Source organism: Lontra canadensis, unplaced genomic scaffold (genome assembly GCF_010015895.1).
Source record: "Lontra canadensis isolate GAN:19392208 unplaced genomic scaffold, GSC_riverotter_1.0 scaffold17, whole genome shotgun sequence".
NCBI classification, from domain to species: Eukaryota; Metazoa; Chordata; class Mammalia; order Carnivora; family Mustelidae; genus Lontra; species Lontra canadensis.
The window spans coordinates 10163306-10178879 of record NW_022631011.1 but is presented as its reverse complement, the minus strand read 5'-3'; the positions used below and the strand labels follow the sequence as shown (position 1 = coordinate 10178879).

General features: G+C 43.9%; 1 protein-coding gene across 13 annotated transcripts in view; it reads left to right on the top strand.

The window, feature by feature from the left end:
- FHOD3 (formin homology 2 domain containing 3) overlaps window positions 1-15574 on the top strand; it is a 456486-nt gene that overhangs the window by 364562 nt on the left and 76350 nt on the right. For all 13 annotated transcript variants that reach the window (XM_032859586.1, XM_032859585.1, XM_032859591.1 and 10 more), the window contains 2 exons: window positions 1904-1954; window positions 8077-8291. In XM_032859586.1, the coding sequence (XP_032715477.1) occupies window positions 1904-1954; window positions 8077-8291 (266 nt within the window). The remainder of the gene's footprint in view (window positions 1-1903; window positions 1955-8076; window positions 8292-15574) is intronic.

Below are 15574 nucleotides of genomic sequence, written 5' to 3'. Positions count from 1 at the left end.
AGGAGAATCTTGAAGGAAAAGAGAATCAAAATAGGCTAACTACAAAAGGACATAGATGTCATTATCAGACAAAGACTAAAGCAGCTACTAGAAACATGTTCTAAGATGTAAAGGCAAATACTTTTGAAACTATGAGAAGATAAGTCTCTGTAAAGAAAATAGAAGCTATAAAGAAGAACCAAATGGAAATACTTAGAGAACTGAAAAATACAGTAGTCAAAATGAAAAATTCTTTGGATGGGTTCAATAGCGGAATGGAGATGAGAGAATTTGAAAGGGTCAATAAACTGGAAAATAGAACAATAGAATATTATCCAATCCAAAAAATGAAACAAAACATTGGAAAAAATATACAGTCTCTCAGGGGCCTATAGAGCAATAAGAGAATGGCTCACACTCATATAGTTAGAGCCCTAGAAGAATAGGACAGGAGTGCATTATACTATATATTAAGCTGTATGTATGTATGTATGTATGTATGTAGGCAGACACTGTACTTGTAACTATCCACTATTTGCTTTTGGTCCCAAGTGGGTCTCACTTTTCATTGAAGACACAGATCCTGGCACAACAACCCTGTCCAAGAAGGAATCCTGATCATCAGGACAGATCACATACAGCTTTAACTATGACTGTAGTTCCATCCTGAAAGTCTTAGGATATGAAAGAAAAGAAATTGAAAAAAAGAAATAGGAAAAGCTTTATCAAGTTCTCCCCGGGATTACCCAAATGGCTGACCTTTCTTCAGCCATTTTATTAATTTAAGTTACTCTTCTTGTACTTTTTCCCTTAAGCATCCTTATCCATTGTTATTATTACTAAATTGTTATTAAAGATAAGCATCCTTATAATATGTTATTATTAAATTATTATTAAAGATAAGCATCCTTATCTGTTGAATATGATCTTTAGCTTCCTGTGTTATGGTACGTATTATTTCTAATATGGAAAGTGATGAGGACAGGTGCTTACAAATGATAACATATCTGGGTCTTTGCTGCATTTTCTCCTTCTCCTAATCTGCTTTAATTGCTCTGACTTACTGTCCCCTTCATATCCTGTCATCAGTGCATGGAGGGGTATAATATTTAACCACACTGTGAGGTCCAGTTTAGAAAACCATGAATTCATAATTTTTCAGGAAAATAAGTGGTCCACTGAGAAGCGGCTGATCTTAAGTCTTAAACTTAGATTCAAGCTGGCATCTCAGCATCAAGAACAGAACAACACACATTAAAATTGGACGAAGTTTGGCCTTTTGTGAGTGCAAACAAGAAAATGTACAAAGTAAGAGCCTCCCATGATCCCTGCATAGAAACTGGGAATGTGAAGGATGCAGAGAAAGAATCCTGCATTGTGGAAAGATGTCCAAACTGCGGAGTACAACACAAAATGGCCAAATGCCTGGACCCACCCAGATTTAATTCTTGAGACGGGAGTTGTGGAGCCTACCAGACCTTGACCGGATGTTAATCATCTCTGAAAACTTTTTGCTTCCTTGTAATTGTCATATGTTACTTGACTGTTGCTTGACATTTTTAAAAGTATTTTCTTCTCCCTTCTCCCCCATATACATCTAAATTCAACTTTCTTCAATTGTAGAGTTTTCCCATTCTCATCTCTGTGCATTTATAGGAAATCCATTATATTTAGTACTTTTAAGGTATTTAGTACTTTATATGTACATATAAATGCATATAAAGTATTAATATATAATAATATATATTAATTATATATATTATTAATATATAAAGTATAAAGTATATATTTCAACAACCACTTTCCATTTCTGAGGCACTGGAGTCTTTCATGATATACTGTCAATAATTTCTTGGCAATGTCATGAGCATCTAATTCTTTTCTTTTCCTTCCTTATTTTGTTTCTCCTGCATATTTCCTTCAGCCGAGAGTATTTAGACAAAAGAGAGGAGCAAAGACAAGCAAGAGAAGAAAGGTTTGTATATTTCTTCTTTCCCATTATAACCAAATGGCACGTGACTGTGCATTCTTAAGCAAGCATGCAGAGGAGACTGTATTAATTAAAATAAATAGCTTCACTTCAGATGCCTAAGACTTTGGGTAACTGGTATGTTGCAGAATAGAGTGTCCTAGCTATGTAAATTTTCCAAGAAAGTAGAGGTTTATTGTTTAGTGCCATCGTGGTATGAAATATATGTCTGTTCCTCCACACTTCTCTCCACATGAGCATGATAGTTTGGCATATTGATACATGGTATGTATTTTAAATACCCTGCGCTTACCGCCACTGAGCCTGGGGTAGGAGTCCCTACTGTGTGCTTCCACGTCACTCATTCAGCATTCCTTTGACAAATATTTGAGTGCATACACTATGCCAGACGCTGGCCGAGGTGCCAAACATTCTTAAGACTCTTGCAGGATATGCCTGATCACTTACCTGTCTCCCTACTGAACTCTTCTCAGTTCCTAGACAGCGGGAACCATGTCTCATTTTCCTTGTCGTCCCAGTGCCCTCCCTAGTGCTTGACACATAGTGGACACTTACGAAGGATATATGGAATAAATGAGCAAATAAACCCACAGATTTATTTAAAATACTGAGATGTAAACTATTTTTTTCAATGGCAGCATGCTATGAATCCTACTAAAATATCCAAAGTGAATGTATTCAATGTCTGATAAACTAGGATAGGCAAAAGAAACTTTCTGGGAGTAAACCAGCAAGACGAGTTTTGATCCTGTAGTAATTCCCTCTACCACCAGATGGCGATATTACACGGAGCAATGGAAAGGACGATTTCGTACTAGAGCCTGTGGGGAAACTCACCATCTGTAAACTATGCCAATAAGTGGAATTTTGCTGAATTTCCTTAGACACCTTCAGCTAAATAGTTCAAGACAGTCTGAGAGCAGGAAGAGTAGAGTCTGCCTGTGTCCAATTAAAAAAATTAGATGCTTAGGTCAGATTCATAAACAAAACTATGGCATTGTTTTAATTCCAGTGTTTTATTAGATTATTGCCATCATAATAACCAGTTGCGGCCAACAAATTTAGAGCAAAAGAAACAAGAAACTCCTGTTTTTCAAATTCATACCCATTTCTGACACTGGGGGACATAGTCTTCTACTGAAAATGCTGTCATCTTCATACCTAGGCTTAAGAAACCAAATTTAATTTTATTTTTTAGCTTACCTCCAAAATCTGCCTTTTTTTTTTTTTTTGAGCTTTTGACGACAGTCAGGTTATGTCTGCACAAGCAAAATTTGAAAGCTTCTGGGGAGATATCAAGGCCTGTACTGGCTCAGACTGACCTCAGAATTTTCCCAAACCATTGAAGGCTCCCTCTTTCTGGATATCAAATCGCAGCATCACTCATGCCTGGAAAACCTACACAGAGGGGTATTTGCCACTCCTCTCCTGGTTCCTCTTGTTCTGACATCAGTCCTTGCCCCATGCTGCCATCTGCCCGGGCCTTCTTCACCAGTGCAGCAGCAAGCTTTCTATGGCCTCATGTGGGCCCCATCTCTGCTTACATGGAGGGTTGTGGAAGCAGCCAAGAATTTCCCTTTGGTTTGGACCAACCACTTTTCTTGGTTAGTTTGCTTCTTGAGTTACCTGGTGAAGAAGGGAGAGAAGGATATAAACTTTTGTCCTTGTTTGGAAAGCTTTGGGGGCTTTCTGGTAGACCAGGAAAAGATAGGATTTCCAAGTGTAATGGAATTCAGAAATGAGTGGGTAAACTGTAGGTCAGAGGTGGAAAGAGTTTCAAAAATAAGAGGACTCCATCTAGAAAGTTGCTTTTTTTTTTTTTTTAACATCTTTTATTTTAGAGAGAGAGCAGGGAGAAGGGCAGAGAGAGAGAGAGGGAGAGAAACTTAAGCAGACTCCCCACTGAGCACAGAGCCCAACAGAGGGCTTGATCTCATGACCCTGAGGTTATTGAAACCAAGAGTCAGATGCTTAACCAACTGTGCCACCCAGGCATCCCTAGCAACTCTTGGTAGAACCAGGTGTGTTTGTTGGGTCCCATGTCTCTTATTCTAAATGCAATGACTCAGAGAAAAATGGCCAGAGTCACAGCAGAGGGTTTTTTGAGGTGTGTAGTATAACAAGATGAATGTGGCTTTGCTATTTTGAGATGTAATGGCCATCCAGGCACATTTGATTTAATTTTTATTGATTTCCCATTATCTCATTTCATAATCTCAGGCAAAACTATTTTATTGACAATAGTGCAGACCCAGAATTAGTTTCCGTTGAGGTGCTACTTCCGATTTTATCTGCTACTTCCGCTTTATCTGATCATGATTGAGTGACATTCACAGGTAATCTTTCTAAGGGAATAAGAAGGAAAGAGATCAAGGCTGAATGTATGTTGGGGTAGGGTTGGGGCAGGGATTGGTCTGAGGGGGATGGCATTGGAATGCCTATGACAAGCGGGGGTTATAGGAACAGAGCGCAAGGGGAAAGTCAGACTGGGCTAGGATTGGAGATGTGACGCATGTAAGTGATGAGTGAAGCAGTAAGAGAAAATTCTGAGCATTGCTTAGCAGGTCTGAGGATCTGTCCTCAGACAGATAGAACTTAGAAGGAGCCAGATTTCGGTTTAACGTAAGGGAGAGCTCACAAGTAGAAGAGTGGCAGGAAAAGTCATCAGTGAGTAGATTTGGGTTAATCTCAAGTCAAGCAATTTCTGTAAGTATGTTCTCTCGAGCGTCCTACCAGTCCCTGCAGCCCATGACCTTGACGGATGTGTGAATTCATTCCTAAGGTTTGTTTGTCTATCTCTCCCACTGAACTGTGAGATCCACGAGGGGGGTTGGTTCCTTGTTTATTATGAAATCTCTAGTACCTACGGCAGCTCTTAGCACATGACAGGCACTCAACAAATGTTCAATAAATAATGAAAAGAGGAATGAATAAACAAAAGATATGGACAGAGGTAGGATAAATGGGAATGTTTAGCTGAAAGTGGGAAAGGTGAAAAGTCTTTCTTTGAGGCTGTGGTCTGTGGATGGAAAGCCCAATGCTTTGCACACAGGAAACTTCAGGAGGGTCTGTCGGGTGGGGGTTGTGTTGCAAAGCCACAGGGACCTATGACCATCCTCTCATGGACTGCTGGGCTCCTGTGATCAGGTACTGTTGGGCCTCTCAGGGCACTCAGAGTCTGTCTATAAGGGAATGTGGTGACATAGGGCGAGCTTCCTCCCTGGGGACTGCCAGAGGTTGACATGATCAAGAGAGGTTCCTAAGCCATATGCCCATAAATGCCAGCTGGCTTAGCCCTTCCCAGGCATGCCAGGTCCCCTCACCTCTCTGGCCCATTGCAGGTAGTCATGGGCACTGATTTCTCACAAAGATTTAGTCACTTTGACTTTAGTGTCCGTTCCCTATCCCTGCCATTTCTTACAGGTCTTTAATTGTGGGCCCCCTGGGTGCCTCAGTCAGTTAAGCATCTGACTTGGTTTCAGCTCAAGTCTTAATCTCAGGGTCGTGAGGGTCCATGCTGGGCATGGAGACTGCTTGAGATTCTCGAACTCTCCTCTCCCTCTGTCCCCCCTGCCACCTCCCACAGCATGCACATGTGCACATACTCTCTCTCTCTCAAAAATAAAGAAATAAATAAATAGAAAGATAAGTCTTTAACTATCACAAAATACCCATAACATCAAATTTACCATTTTAACCATTTTACGCATATAATTAATAGTGTTAGATGGTCACATTGTTGTCTGAGCCATCTCCAGACCTCATTTCATCTTGTAAAACTGAAACTTGATACCCATCAAACAAGTCCCCAGGCCCTCTCCCCTGCCATTTTTGTCTACCAGATAAGCCTCCTCAGAAGAATTCATATGAAATCCTCGACTCTCCCCATGTCCCCTGGATCCTCTCTGGATGACATCTGTGACCTGGCAGGAAGCCTTGAGTCCTATTTATCCAGATCCGGGATGAACAACCTCTGGCATCCCCTGGAAAGTGGGGTGAAACCCCACATCCCTGCTAGTCTGGCTGCCCGCGGGTAGGGCTTTGGAGAGGCCAGGTCCAGGGCTGTGACCCCTGAAATGAATTTCATCAACAGCTTGGCCTCCTGGCTTGGAGCCTTGGACCTATGTAGATCTCCTTGTCCGAGCTCCATTTCTCGGCTGCCCCTTTCTCCTGTGACAGAAGGCTTGGACTCAACATGGCCATACCTCCCACACCCCTCCCAGGCCTGCAGCGTTCCTGGCCTGAGAGGGACACCACCTCATTTAGAACATGCTCCCTGTTGGGGCTCTGACTCTTGCCCTCAAGGTCACCTTCTTCCAAGATTGCACAGCTAGGTGGTTTTCCTTGCTGGTCCAAGTTAAGCTCGGAAATAGCTTCCTTTTGTTACCTCTCCTGCCTTTTGAGATGGGACATTGTTGGCAAGGAAAGTCCGGAGTTTCTGAAGCTTCCTGTGGGGGCAGAGTTCCCCTGCCCTGTCACCATGAGGCAGCTGTCCTTCAAATCATGCCCCAGACGTTCTCATATGCAGACCCATCACACGTCTTTTATCAGACATTCACCGCGAGAAGAGGCTCCCTCCCCAACAAGTGAAATGGGTGCATTTGCCACCCTGGGCCTCCAGGGCAGCAGGGAGACCTCAGCAGGCAGGGTGCCGCACGCCTTGCCTGCTTCTCCTTGGCCAGGCTAATGAAAGGCGCTGAGGGAAAGAACAAAGGATGGTGATCTTCTGTTCTCAGAAATCCTATTATCTGCTTTTTGAGAACAGACACACACATGTGAAAAGATGACTAAATATGCCAGGCAGTAAATGTAAAATGCCGTCTGAGTTGAATGGACTACATATCCGACATGAGTTCAGAGGCAAGGCCAAGATCACTTCCAGCTGTGGTGGTCAAGGCAGGCCTCACTGAGGGATGCACGCGTGTGAGCCTGGCCCGCGGGGCAGATTGCCTCTGGACTGGCAGGGAGAAGGGGTGACGACCGCGACAGACAGACCGACAGACCTGGGAGAGTCCCACCCACCTTCTGGATGCATGAAAAACTGCATGCTTTATCAGTGCGTTCTCTTGAAAGGTTTCATGTATGCGCTCTGCCTTTCTGATGCGGGTGAATTCGGAATGCCGTGTGCAGTGTCTGGTGGGGGCTTCAGTGGGCTGGAGTCTCGGGGGGCTTGCCTGTTGGGAGGAACCGCAGCAGTGAATCTGGCTGGATGGGAGTGAGGGTCTTGAATAACCTGTCTCAGAGTCCAGCGGATGGTGAGATAGAAACCTGCTACGGCTGAATTCAGAAACTTACTTCTGAACAAATAATGGTGGGTAAAATTAGCAGACATCTGGAAGAGGCACATATTTCAAAGTTATTTTGGTCTGATCTATAAAGCGCACTATGAGGAATATGATTGGTAGCTGGTCTTAATAAACAGTTAGTGGGTTCTGCCTGCCTGAAATGCAAAACAGATGTATCTTTGTTCTTTTAAACTGACTTTGATGAAAAAACTATATGTGACGTCAGGTCCAAGCTATTGGAAGTCTGAGTCCTACTCAGAAATATTTTAGAATATAAAAAAGTTTCCATGGTCGACACTGAGAGAACAAAGTGAATTCCAGTCATATTGCTGTTAGCATTGAAGCAGGTTCAGAAATTCAGGGAGGGCTTCGTCCAACAAGCCCTTTTGGTATTTGGGGGGCATTGTTTCTCTCCGCCTCACCAAGGCACCCTCCCATCTCACAGCTGCAAGCCCGGAGTGCGTGTGGTTTTCAGCTGTCACTGCTGGGGCTCTGTAATGGGCATTATTGCTGTTTGGCTTGTTTGTACAAATGTTTCCTAAAAGAGCAAAATCGGATTCTGCAGCAGTGATCCAGGATCTGGAGACTGTGTGATGTTGCCATTTCTCCCAATTTGTTTGGTTACGAATGATGCGGGGTTTTTAATCATTAGCATCTTGGCTAATGCTGACTGCTGTTGGCAGACCGGCCCTCCAGCCGGCTCCGCGCTGTGCTCTGTGCATCAGGAAACCAGCTCACTCTGCAGGTGTCTCAGGCATAAACAAGCATCGGCCACGGGCTCCTCTTTCTTTTTACGGAAACCCTTTGGAATTTAACTTTCAGATACAAATACTTGGAGCAGTTGGCAGCCGAGGCACATGAGAAGGAACTGAGAAGCCGGAGCGCAAGCCGGGGCAGAGGTGACCTCTCCTTGGACCTGACCGCCCGGGCAGCCCCTTCCTCCCCCACCCCTCGGCGCCGTAGCCCTCCGTCTGTAGACTCAGAAGAGGCTCTCCCGGGATCCTCCTCCTCTCTGGGAACAGCTCAGCATCCCCAAGGTGAGTGCTAGGAGAGTGGAGGGAACTCTGATGGGGTAATTCGTGTTAAGCTTCTGGGCAGTAGGGACCATTACTCCATGCAGAGTGGTACCGAGTAGTCACCGAGGGTAAACTCAGGACAACTGCACTGTGCTAATAAACCAGCTGCCTTCAGAGTCACTTCTGTGAAAGCAGAATTATGTGTGAAGATTGTCAGTGCATGGTCACTGAGAAGGGAGAATATCGAAAATAAGGCTTCCTTGGCCATTTTCTTCCTTAATCACAGGGTATTAACTTAGAACCCTATAATTTGGATATTATTTATTTATTGGCTCTGCCCAATAAAGCGACCACTTTAAAATGTTCTGACCTTAGGAATTATGGGTCTGTTTCCAATTAAACTGATGGAGAATAAAATTAATAAAAACAAGCAAAGAAAAAAATGCGGACCCAGTGGAAATAGAAGTTAAACATTGAATCAGAAGAAAGGGAAGATAGTAGCGATCACTGGCGCGTGTGGTGTGGGTGTAGACGCTTGTGTGGAGACAGACTGGCTCTCTCTGGAGAGATTGTCTGTCATCTTAGCTTTATTTGGAGAAAAACAATGTTGTACGCTGCAGCCTGAGAGCATCAGCTGTTTTCCTGATGGCTCTGAGGATGGTGGGTCCGTTCTCTCTCACATTAACAGAGAAGATGGGACTTGGGCACTGGCGTCTATGCTGTGTGTTGACGAGCCTGCAGCTAGCACTTTTCAGTGTGACTGGGTGTTATGGCTTGCAGCCTGGCCAACTGAAGACAACAGACAAGCTCAACTTTTAACTCTCAGAGGTACTGACTAAATATGGCGTCAAGTTGAATTTCAGCAAGGCAGCCCTGCATGACCTCAGCAGAACTGGATGTAACGGAACAGTGTTGTCCGTCCAAGTCCTCACGGGCTCTCCAAGCTTCGGGGCTCATTCTGCAGGAGCAGGCTGGCTTCCCTGCGGCTTTCTATCGCGTCCAGTTCCTGCTGGTCCCCGAGCCGGGGAAGATTGTCCCAGGCAGATGGGTCAGTCATAGATGAGTAATGTTGGTCTGAAAATCCTGAGACTTGAAGCCTCAGGAAAACAGACTGTTCTGTGACAGCTCTGTGCTTTCCAGCCCCTGCCTGGTATCCCTGCTCTATCTAAATTGTGGTATTGCCAGAAGCGAGATGAAAACCATTCCCCTGCGAAGCTGCGGTTCACCACTTAATCTGGGGACTTTTAACTCTAAGAGTTGTACCCTCTCCAGTTTGCGGAATGGCTGTCTAAACTGGGAAATACAGAGCGGCCCCAAGCTGAGAGAGAATTGTCAGTATCTATAAATAGTGTTTGTCAAAACTTTTCATCTTCTTGATGCTTGTGATGAAAAGACAGTTCCTCAAGAATTTTGCCCGGGGATGGTCAAACTTGAGATTGTTTTGTCCAATTGTAGAAGCAGAATATATTTTTTAAAAGATTTTATATTTTTTTTTTTGAGAGAGAGAGAGAGACACAGCATGAGTCGGGGGAGGGGCAGAGAAAGAGAGAGAGAGAGAGAAGCAGAGTTCCCACTGAGGAGGGAGACCAATACTGAGCGGGGAGCCCTATGCAGGACTCAATCCCAGGGCCCTAGGATCTTGACCTGAGCTGAAGGCACGTGCTTAACCGACCGAGCCACCCAGACACCCAAAAAATGTTAAACTGCAGTAAGAAGACAGAAGATACTTATTTGGGGTACATGCAATATGCATTGGGGAAAATAAAGTTATTTCAGTATGCTTTTAGAGAGATTAATAGTAGGTGTCCTTTTCCTCTTCACAGAACTGACTCAGACTGAGAGAACGTTTGACGGAAATCACACCACATGCATCTGAAGTAGGGATGCTGGGCTTGAAATGAGACATAATTACAAATTAATGCAATAGCATCGTATGATGTTTGCTTTGTCCAAAAAAACAAAGCAGTGTTTCCTGTGGAATCCAGAAAAGCTGTCTGTCATACATTAATTATCCACATCAGTCAGAACCAGCCAAGCAATCTAATACCTGTGTCCTAATACATTGGTGAAAGACATAATTGGCGATTGGAAGTGTATAAGAGGAAATGCTGTGAGAGGATGGTCTCAGAAAGGTGCTGAGACTTCCTTCCCATTTGGAGACCTTAGCCCTAAAGGCAGAAACACAAAGCTGGGCTGGCGGCAAGCTTTCTGTCAGCCTAGCTGGCCGTGGTTCTCTGAAACCTTCTACTAGTCTCCAGTTCTTAGTCTGTTCTTCTTACCAGCTTCCATTATTAAAGGCTCACAGTAGTTTTTTTGCTTATCCCTCACATTTACAATATCCCAACATCTGGGGGAAGAATAAAAAACAAATCTGATGACACATCCAGATGTTTGTCCCGCTCCAAACACCTGGCACTGTGTGGTCCAAATGGGCCCGGGGTTGACTCGCTTTTTCACTCTCTCTCCTTGTGGAATCCTAGGGTGATCATCTTCACGCTTCTGTAGTTCTCTGTCCCTCCCTCACAAATGCTACTATTCAACCCCTCCTCGGGCATCCGAGGGGCAGGGGAGATGTTGCTACTCATATTTTACTGAGACTCAGATAGATGGGAAGGGACACCATTTGCGGAGCAAGTGGACACCATCCTGGGGGTAGAAGCCATCTTTTTCCGCTCAGCCCAGCCATTTATGAGGGTGTCACGGCACCCCGGTATTTGTGGTAGTGATCACGTTCACACTGTACCATCCCTTTGCTTTGATCCCCTACATATGTTGCAGCCTACATTTCAGAGTTATGTTTGTAAAAGAGAGGAAAAATTGATATTTGTGACTGAATTATATATATCTCGGGATGAAAGGTCACTTTATGGGTTTTTTGTTTATTAAAGATTTTGGAGAATTTTTATTAGCAGAAGATAGGAAAACATTAAACACTCCTTTACCTTTGCTCTTACAAAATGTATTTAGAAAGAAGGAAAGGTAAATGTTAAAATGCCAATAGCATTATGGGCCATCTAGTGAAGTCCCTCAGCCAAAAGCCTTCCCAGCTAAATCTGCTCTGACTTTTGTATAACTTTAAGCCACTGCCCCCACCATCGAGTCAGTGTGTGCTTGAATTATTTTTCCATCTGGCCCTCTTGTGGCTCACAGCAGATGTGTGTCCCAGGACTGCCTAGACTTCGTGGTGATGGTCTGAATATTTTTCCTCTGTGTGAAACTACCAGGCCCAAGTGAGGAGCAAACACATACATGTGTTCTCATTTGCACTGTGCTGCAATTCATGGAGACAGTCAGCCCCCAATTTAGGTAAACACAAAGGGCCTCTCTCTTCATTGCCTTAATTAGCCTTGCCTTATTTTCACTGAGCCCTGGTAGTATGGATCAGAATATCTAGTAAGTTTACTTCCTGTTATTTTCAGAAACTTGCAGATGTCTCTGGAAATAAGTTATTCTCACTAATTAGAGAAAAAGGTTCAGTATTCTTATTGGGAGAGGACTCTTTGCTGTGACTCTTGAGAAAGTTGCTGAGGAACAGAAGTAATCTGCGTACCCATGAGTGAAATCATTTTAGCCCAGTAACCTGTTACCCCAGTGGGTACCCCAGATCCACATAACCTATTTTGTGGAAACAAAATGGAGACACCATCCATCTCAAAACTGGGCATTGATGTTGGTCCCTGCCGGGTGGCCCTGTTGGGAACTACCTTTCCTGGAGGCTAGTTCTGTGTGGCTTTCTTGCTCCTTGACTGATACCACTGAGTCCACCCCGAGGCTAAGTGGAGAGAAATTACCTTTCCCGTTCGAAAGCAGCTGCTGTCATGAGGCCACAAGTGGCTTTTCCCCCCAATGCAGCCATGAAAGCATACATTATGGCTAGATTATTTTTATTTTTAGCTCAATTATCTTTACAATGCACACAGAAATCATACTTTAGAGATGCATTTGAAAATTTTCCCACACTGTATTATGTCAGGGAAAAATATTTTCAATGGTGTTTTTGTTTTTTTTTTCCTTCCCATACCTGGATTCCTAGATATTTCCAAATGTGTTCTTGTTGGGCCTTGGAGATCTAGACTATAACCTGAATGGCCATGGCCTACTCACCAGCATTCACCTGGAGGCATTTACAGAAATTACTGACATGCTGTACGATATTTTCTGTCATAGATCCAAGCTTTTAAAGTGCTAGTAAATAGGACTCTTCCTCTAGCTTCCTTACCTTTTCACCTGGAAATAAAATATAGACCTATAGTTATATCCTGAAATGTTCCATTGGCTTATGTGAATAATCATTTTTCACGTGGGCTCGTTCATCATCACTGTTACCATCATTGACTGAGCACCTTTGTCGCCTTGTGTGACATGTTTTGAGTCTCCTTCAGGTGTAGACACTCTCCTGAGTTACCCAATCCACATGGCAGAAATCAGAAACATCTGGTATCCTGTTTCCAGTTGGCAGAGTAGTGATGGAATATCATCGGTCATCAGCGTAATGCATGCTGGTTCCCTTGCATAGAGCTTTTGGACACCTCCAGTCCAGTATTTCATGCACTGGCAAGAAACTAGATTTCTTATGGTTAATGTGACTCAGGGCGGCCCCACCTCCCCACACTCCACCTGATGGCTGCAACTTGATGCCATTTGGTCACTTAGAACCTCTCAGAAACTCTCCCCAAGCCCAAGGCACTGCCGGCTACACCTGCCGTGGAACTGCTTTATGAGCCTTTGCAAATCATTCTGTTTTCCTGCCTCACTTTTTCTCTGTCTCTAAAAATGGAGAAGGGCAAAACTCTCCCTTTTTCCCTCCTATAGAAAATGACAGTTGCCTGTAGCATGCTTTCATGTGCCATATTTTAAGACATAGTCTTGAATCCTTTTGAAGTAGAGCACATATGAGTCTTACTTAAGTATGCTTAAGTGAAGACAAGGCAGGGAATGGCACTGGAAACGTTAAAAAATGGTATTGTGTGATCAACATGATCATTTCACAGGTAGTATTTAGGTATCAAAAACTCTGAAGTACGTTAATAAGTTAGTCTGCCACAGCTTTGTGGATGGAGGCACAAAAATGGTATTGTGTGATCAACATGATCATTTCACAGGTAGTATTTAGGTATCAAAAACTCTGAAGTAAGTTAATAAGTTAGTCTGTCACAGCTTTGTGGATGGAGGCACAAGGCATGAAACTGCAGGGTCGGAGACAATGGACTTGATTACACATAGCAACAGTAGTAGCCAGAGTATCAGTATCTGTGCCATTTCTCCAAGCCCCAGTTCCTTCAAGTTGATGCAAATAGGTCCAAGTGATGGCTGCATACACAGAGAGGAACCTCGAGCTTAGGGACCCCTCATCTTTTACAGTGGGCAGTAAACACATCTTCCCTTTCTCCCAGAGGGAGACCTTATCTTCTTCACAGCAAGCGCTAAACCAGCCAGTCCTTTGCTCCATGGGGAGGCATCATCTCTGTCTTCCAAGGCCATTCACTATGCACACATCCTCAGAAAGATATCCCAGAGCAAAGACTGTCCATGCCTCTGCTTGTAAGACTGCAGAAACAGGAGAGACCCATGGAGAATTGTTTCCAAGACTGGATTATAATGTTTTTTAATCAACATTTACAAATTTGCATCTTAAAATCTGTTTAATAGAAACAAAATATTCAGTTTTAGAATAGGAATTAGCTTGTTTGTTCCTCCTTGACAAAAAGAAAGTGCATCAGAAGTTACAAGACCCGGTCTGGAGCAGGCCCTGGGGGTGAATGAGCTTGTCTGCCTCTGGAGGCGCTAACAGGGAATCAGTGCCTTTCATCCCAGGTGAGAGCCTTGGATAAATGCTCCTGGGGACATTCAGGAGGCCTCTATAGGTAGGAACATTGAGCATTCTTCAGTCAGTGTGGTATTTTGAATTTCCAGAGTTGTTGACTAAGAACTGAGAAATAACAAAGGTGAATAATTACCTAGTTCCTTGTAGCATTCCTAGCTGTGGTCAGGACCTTGATCAAGCCTCTTGCCATTCCACTTTTCCCTCCAGCACCCCTGCCCCCACTCTACCACCCTGCCCCCACTCTACCACCCCTGATTTTCCTCCACCCACCCCGATAAGGCATTTGTGCCAAATGACACACTGTTTGCAATGTGGCAGGACAATCACACATTGATCTTCCAGTCCCTAAAGTATGCTTTTGCAGGAGAACTCCAGGGGTCGGTGACCCTGCAGTGCATCTTATCTGCCTCGGAACTTGGCACGAATCTTTAGAGCCTTCTGAAGCTGGAACATCCTCTGAGAAAGCTGCCTCTGCCAGATACATTTGGAAGTTCCAGTAGATTCTTGTTGACTCTCTAGATTGGGCAGCTTTTGGTCCCTATGTATTCTCTAGATAATCTCCAGATTCAGCACGTTACTTGGCTGTCCTATCTTCTGCATTTCTCATCACTGTTCTCTCATCATTTATCTCAGTCTTTCTGGTCATTCTGTTTCAGTCTTCCTACTGACTCTTCTGCCTGCCTGCCTGCCTGCCTCCTAAGCATTGGGATTTTCCAAGGGACCTTTCTCCGAAACCCTCTGTTTTTATGCCTAACTTCTGGCTGTTTTCTCACATCCCCACATGTGATTTTGATCTCCTTACCATTGATGAAAACCACCAGGTCTGCATCTCCAGCCTTGGCCTTCTGGAGCTCAGGACACATGGATCCAACCTCCTTAGACATCAGCATCTGAATGTTCTGCAGACATGTCACACTCAACAGGTGCCCATCAGGGACATTCAGATGGGAGCTGTGCCCATCTTTCACCCATAAACTCCCTACCCCCTCAAACCTATTCATACCTTCCAGTCTTCATCTGGTTTAGACCATCTCTTTTGGCCTAGTCATTTAAGCTGGAAGCATGCATATAATTTTTAACAGCTCCCTCAATGCTCACACCTACGTGCAGTTACCAAGTGTTCATGTGCTCCTTTCTCTCAACTCAGCCCTCTTTCCTGTCTCCCCATTGCCTCTGTCTTAACCTTGCTCTTAACCATCTCTTATCTGGACCATTTCAATAGCTTCTAATAGATTTCATATCTTCCAGGTTCTTATTAGCAACCCAACCAAAAAAATATATATATATCTTTAAATAGCTCTAGTGGCTCTCCATTCTCTCTAACAACAAGCCCTTATGGGCACTCAAGATTTTGGTTATCCAATCCCTACTACCAGTCTTTTGCCTCCACAGCATCTTCTACATGTTACATTTCATCAGCGCCAAACACTATTACTACCTGAAAGGTGCTGTGTTTTCTCACGTTTTCTCTGTGCTTAAA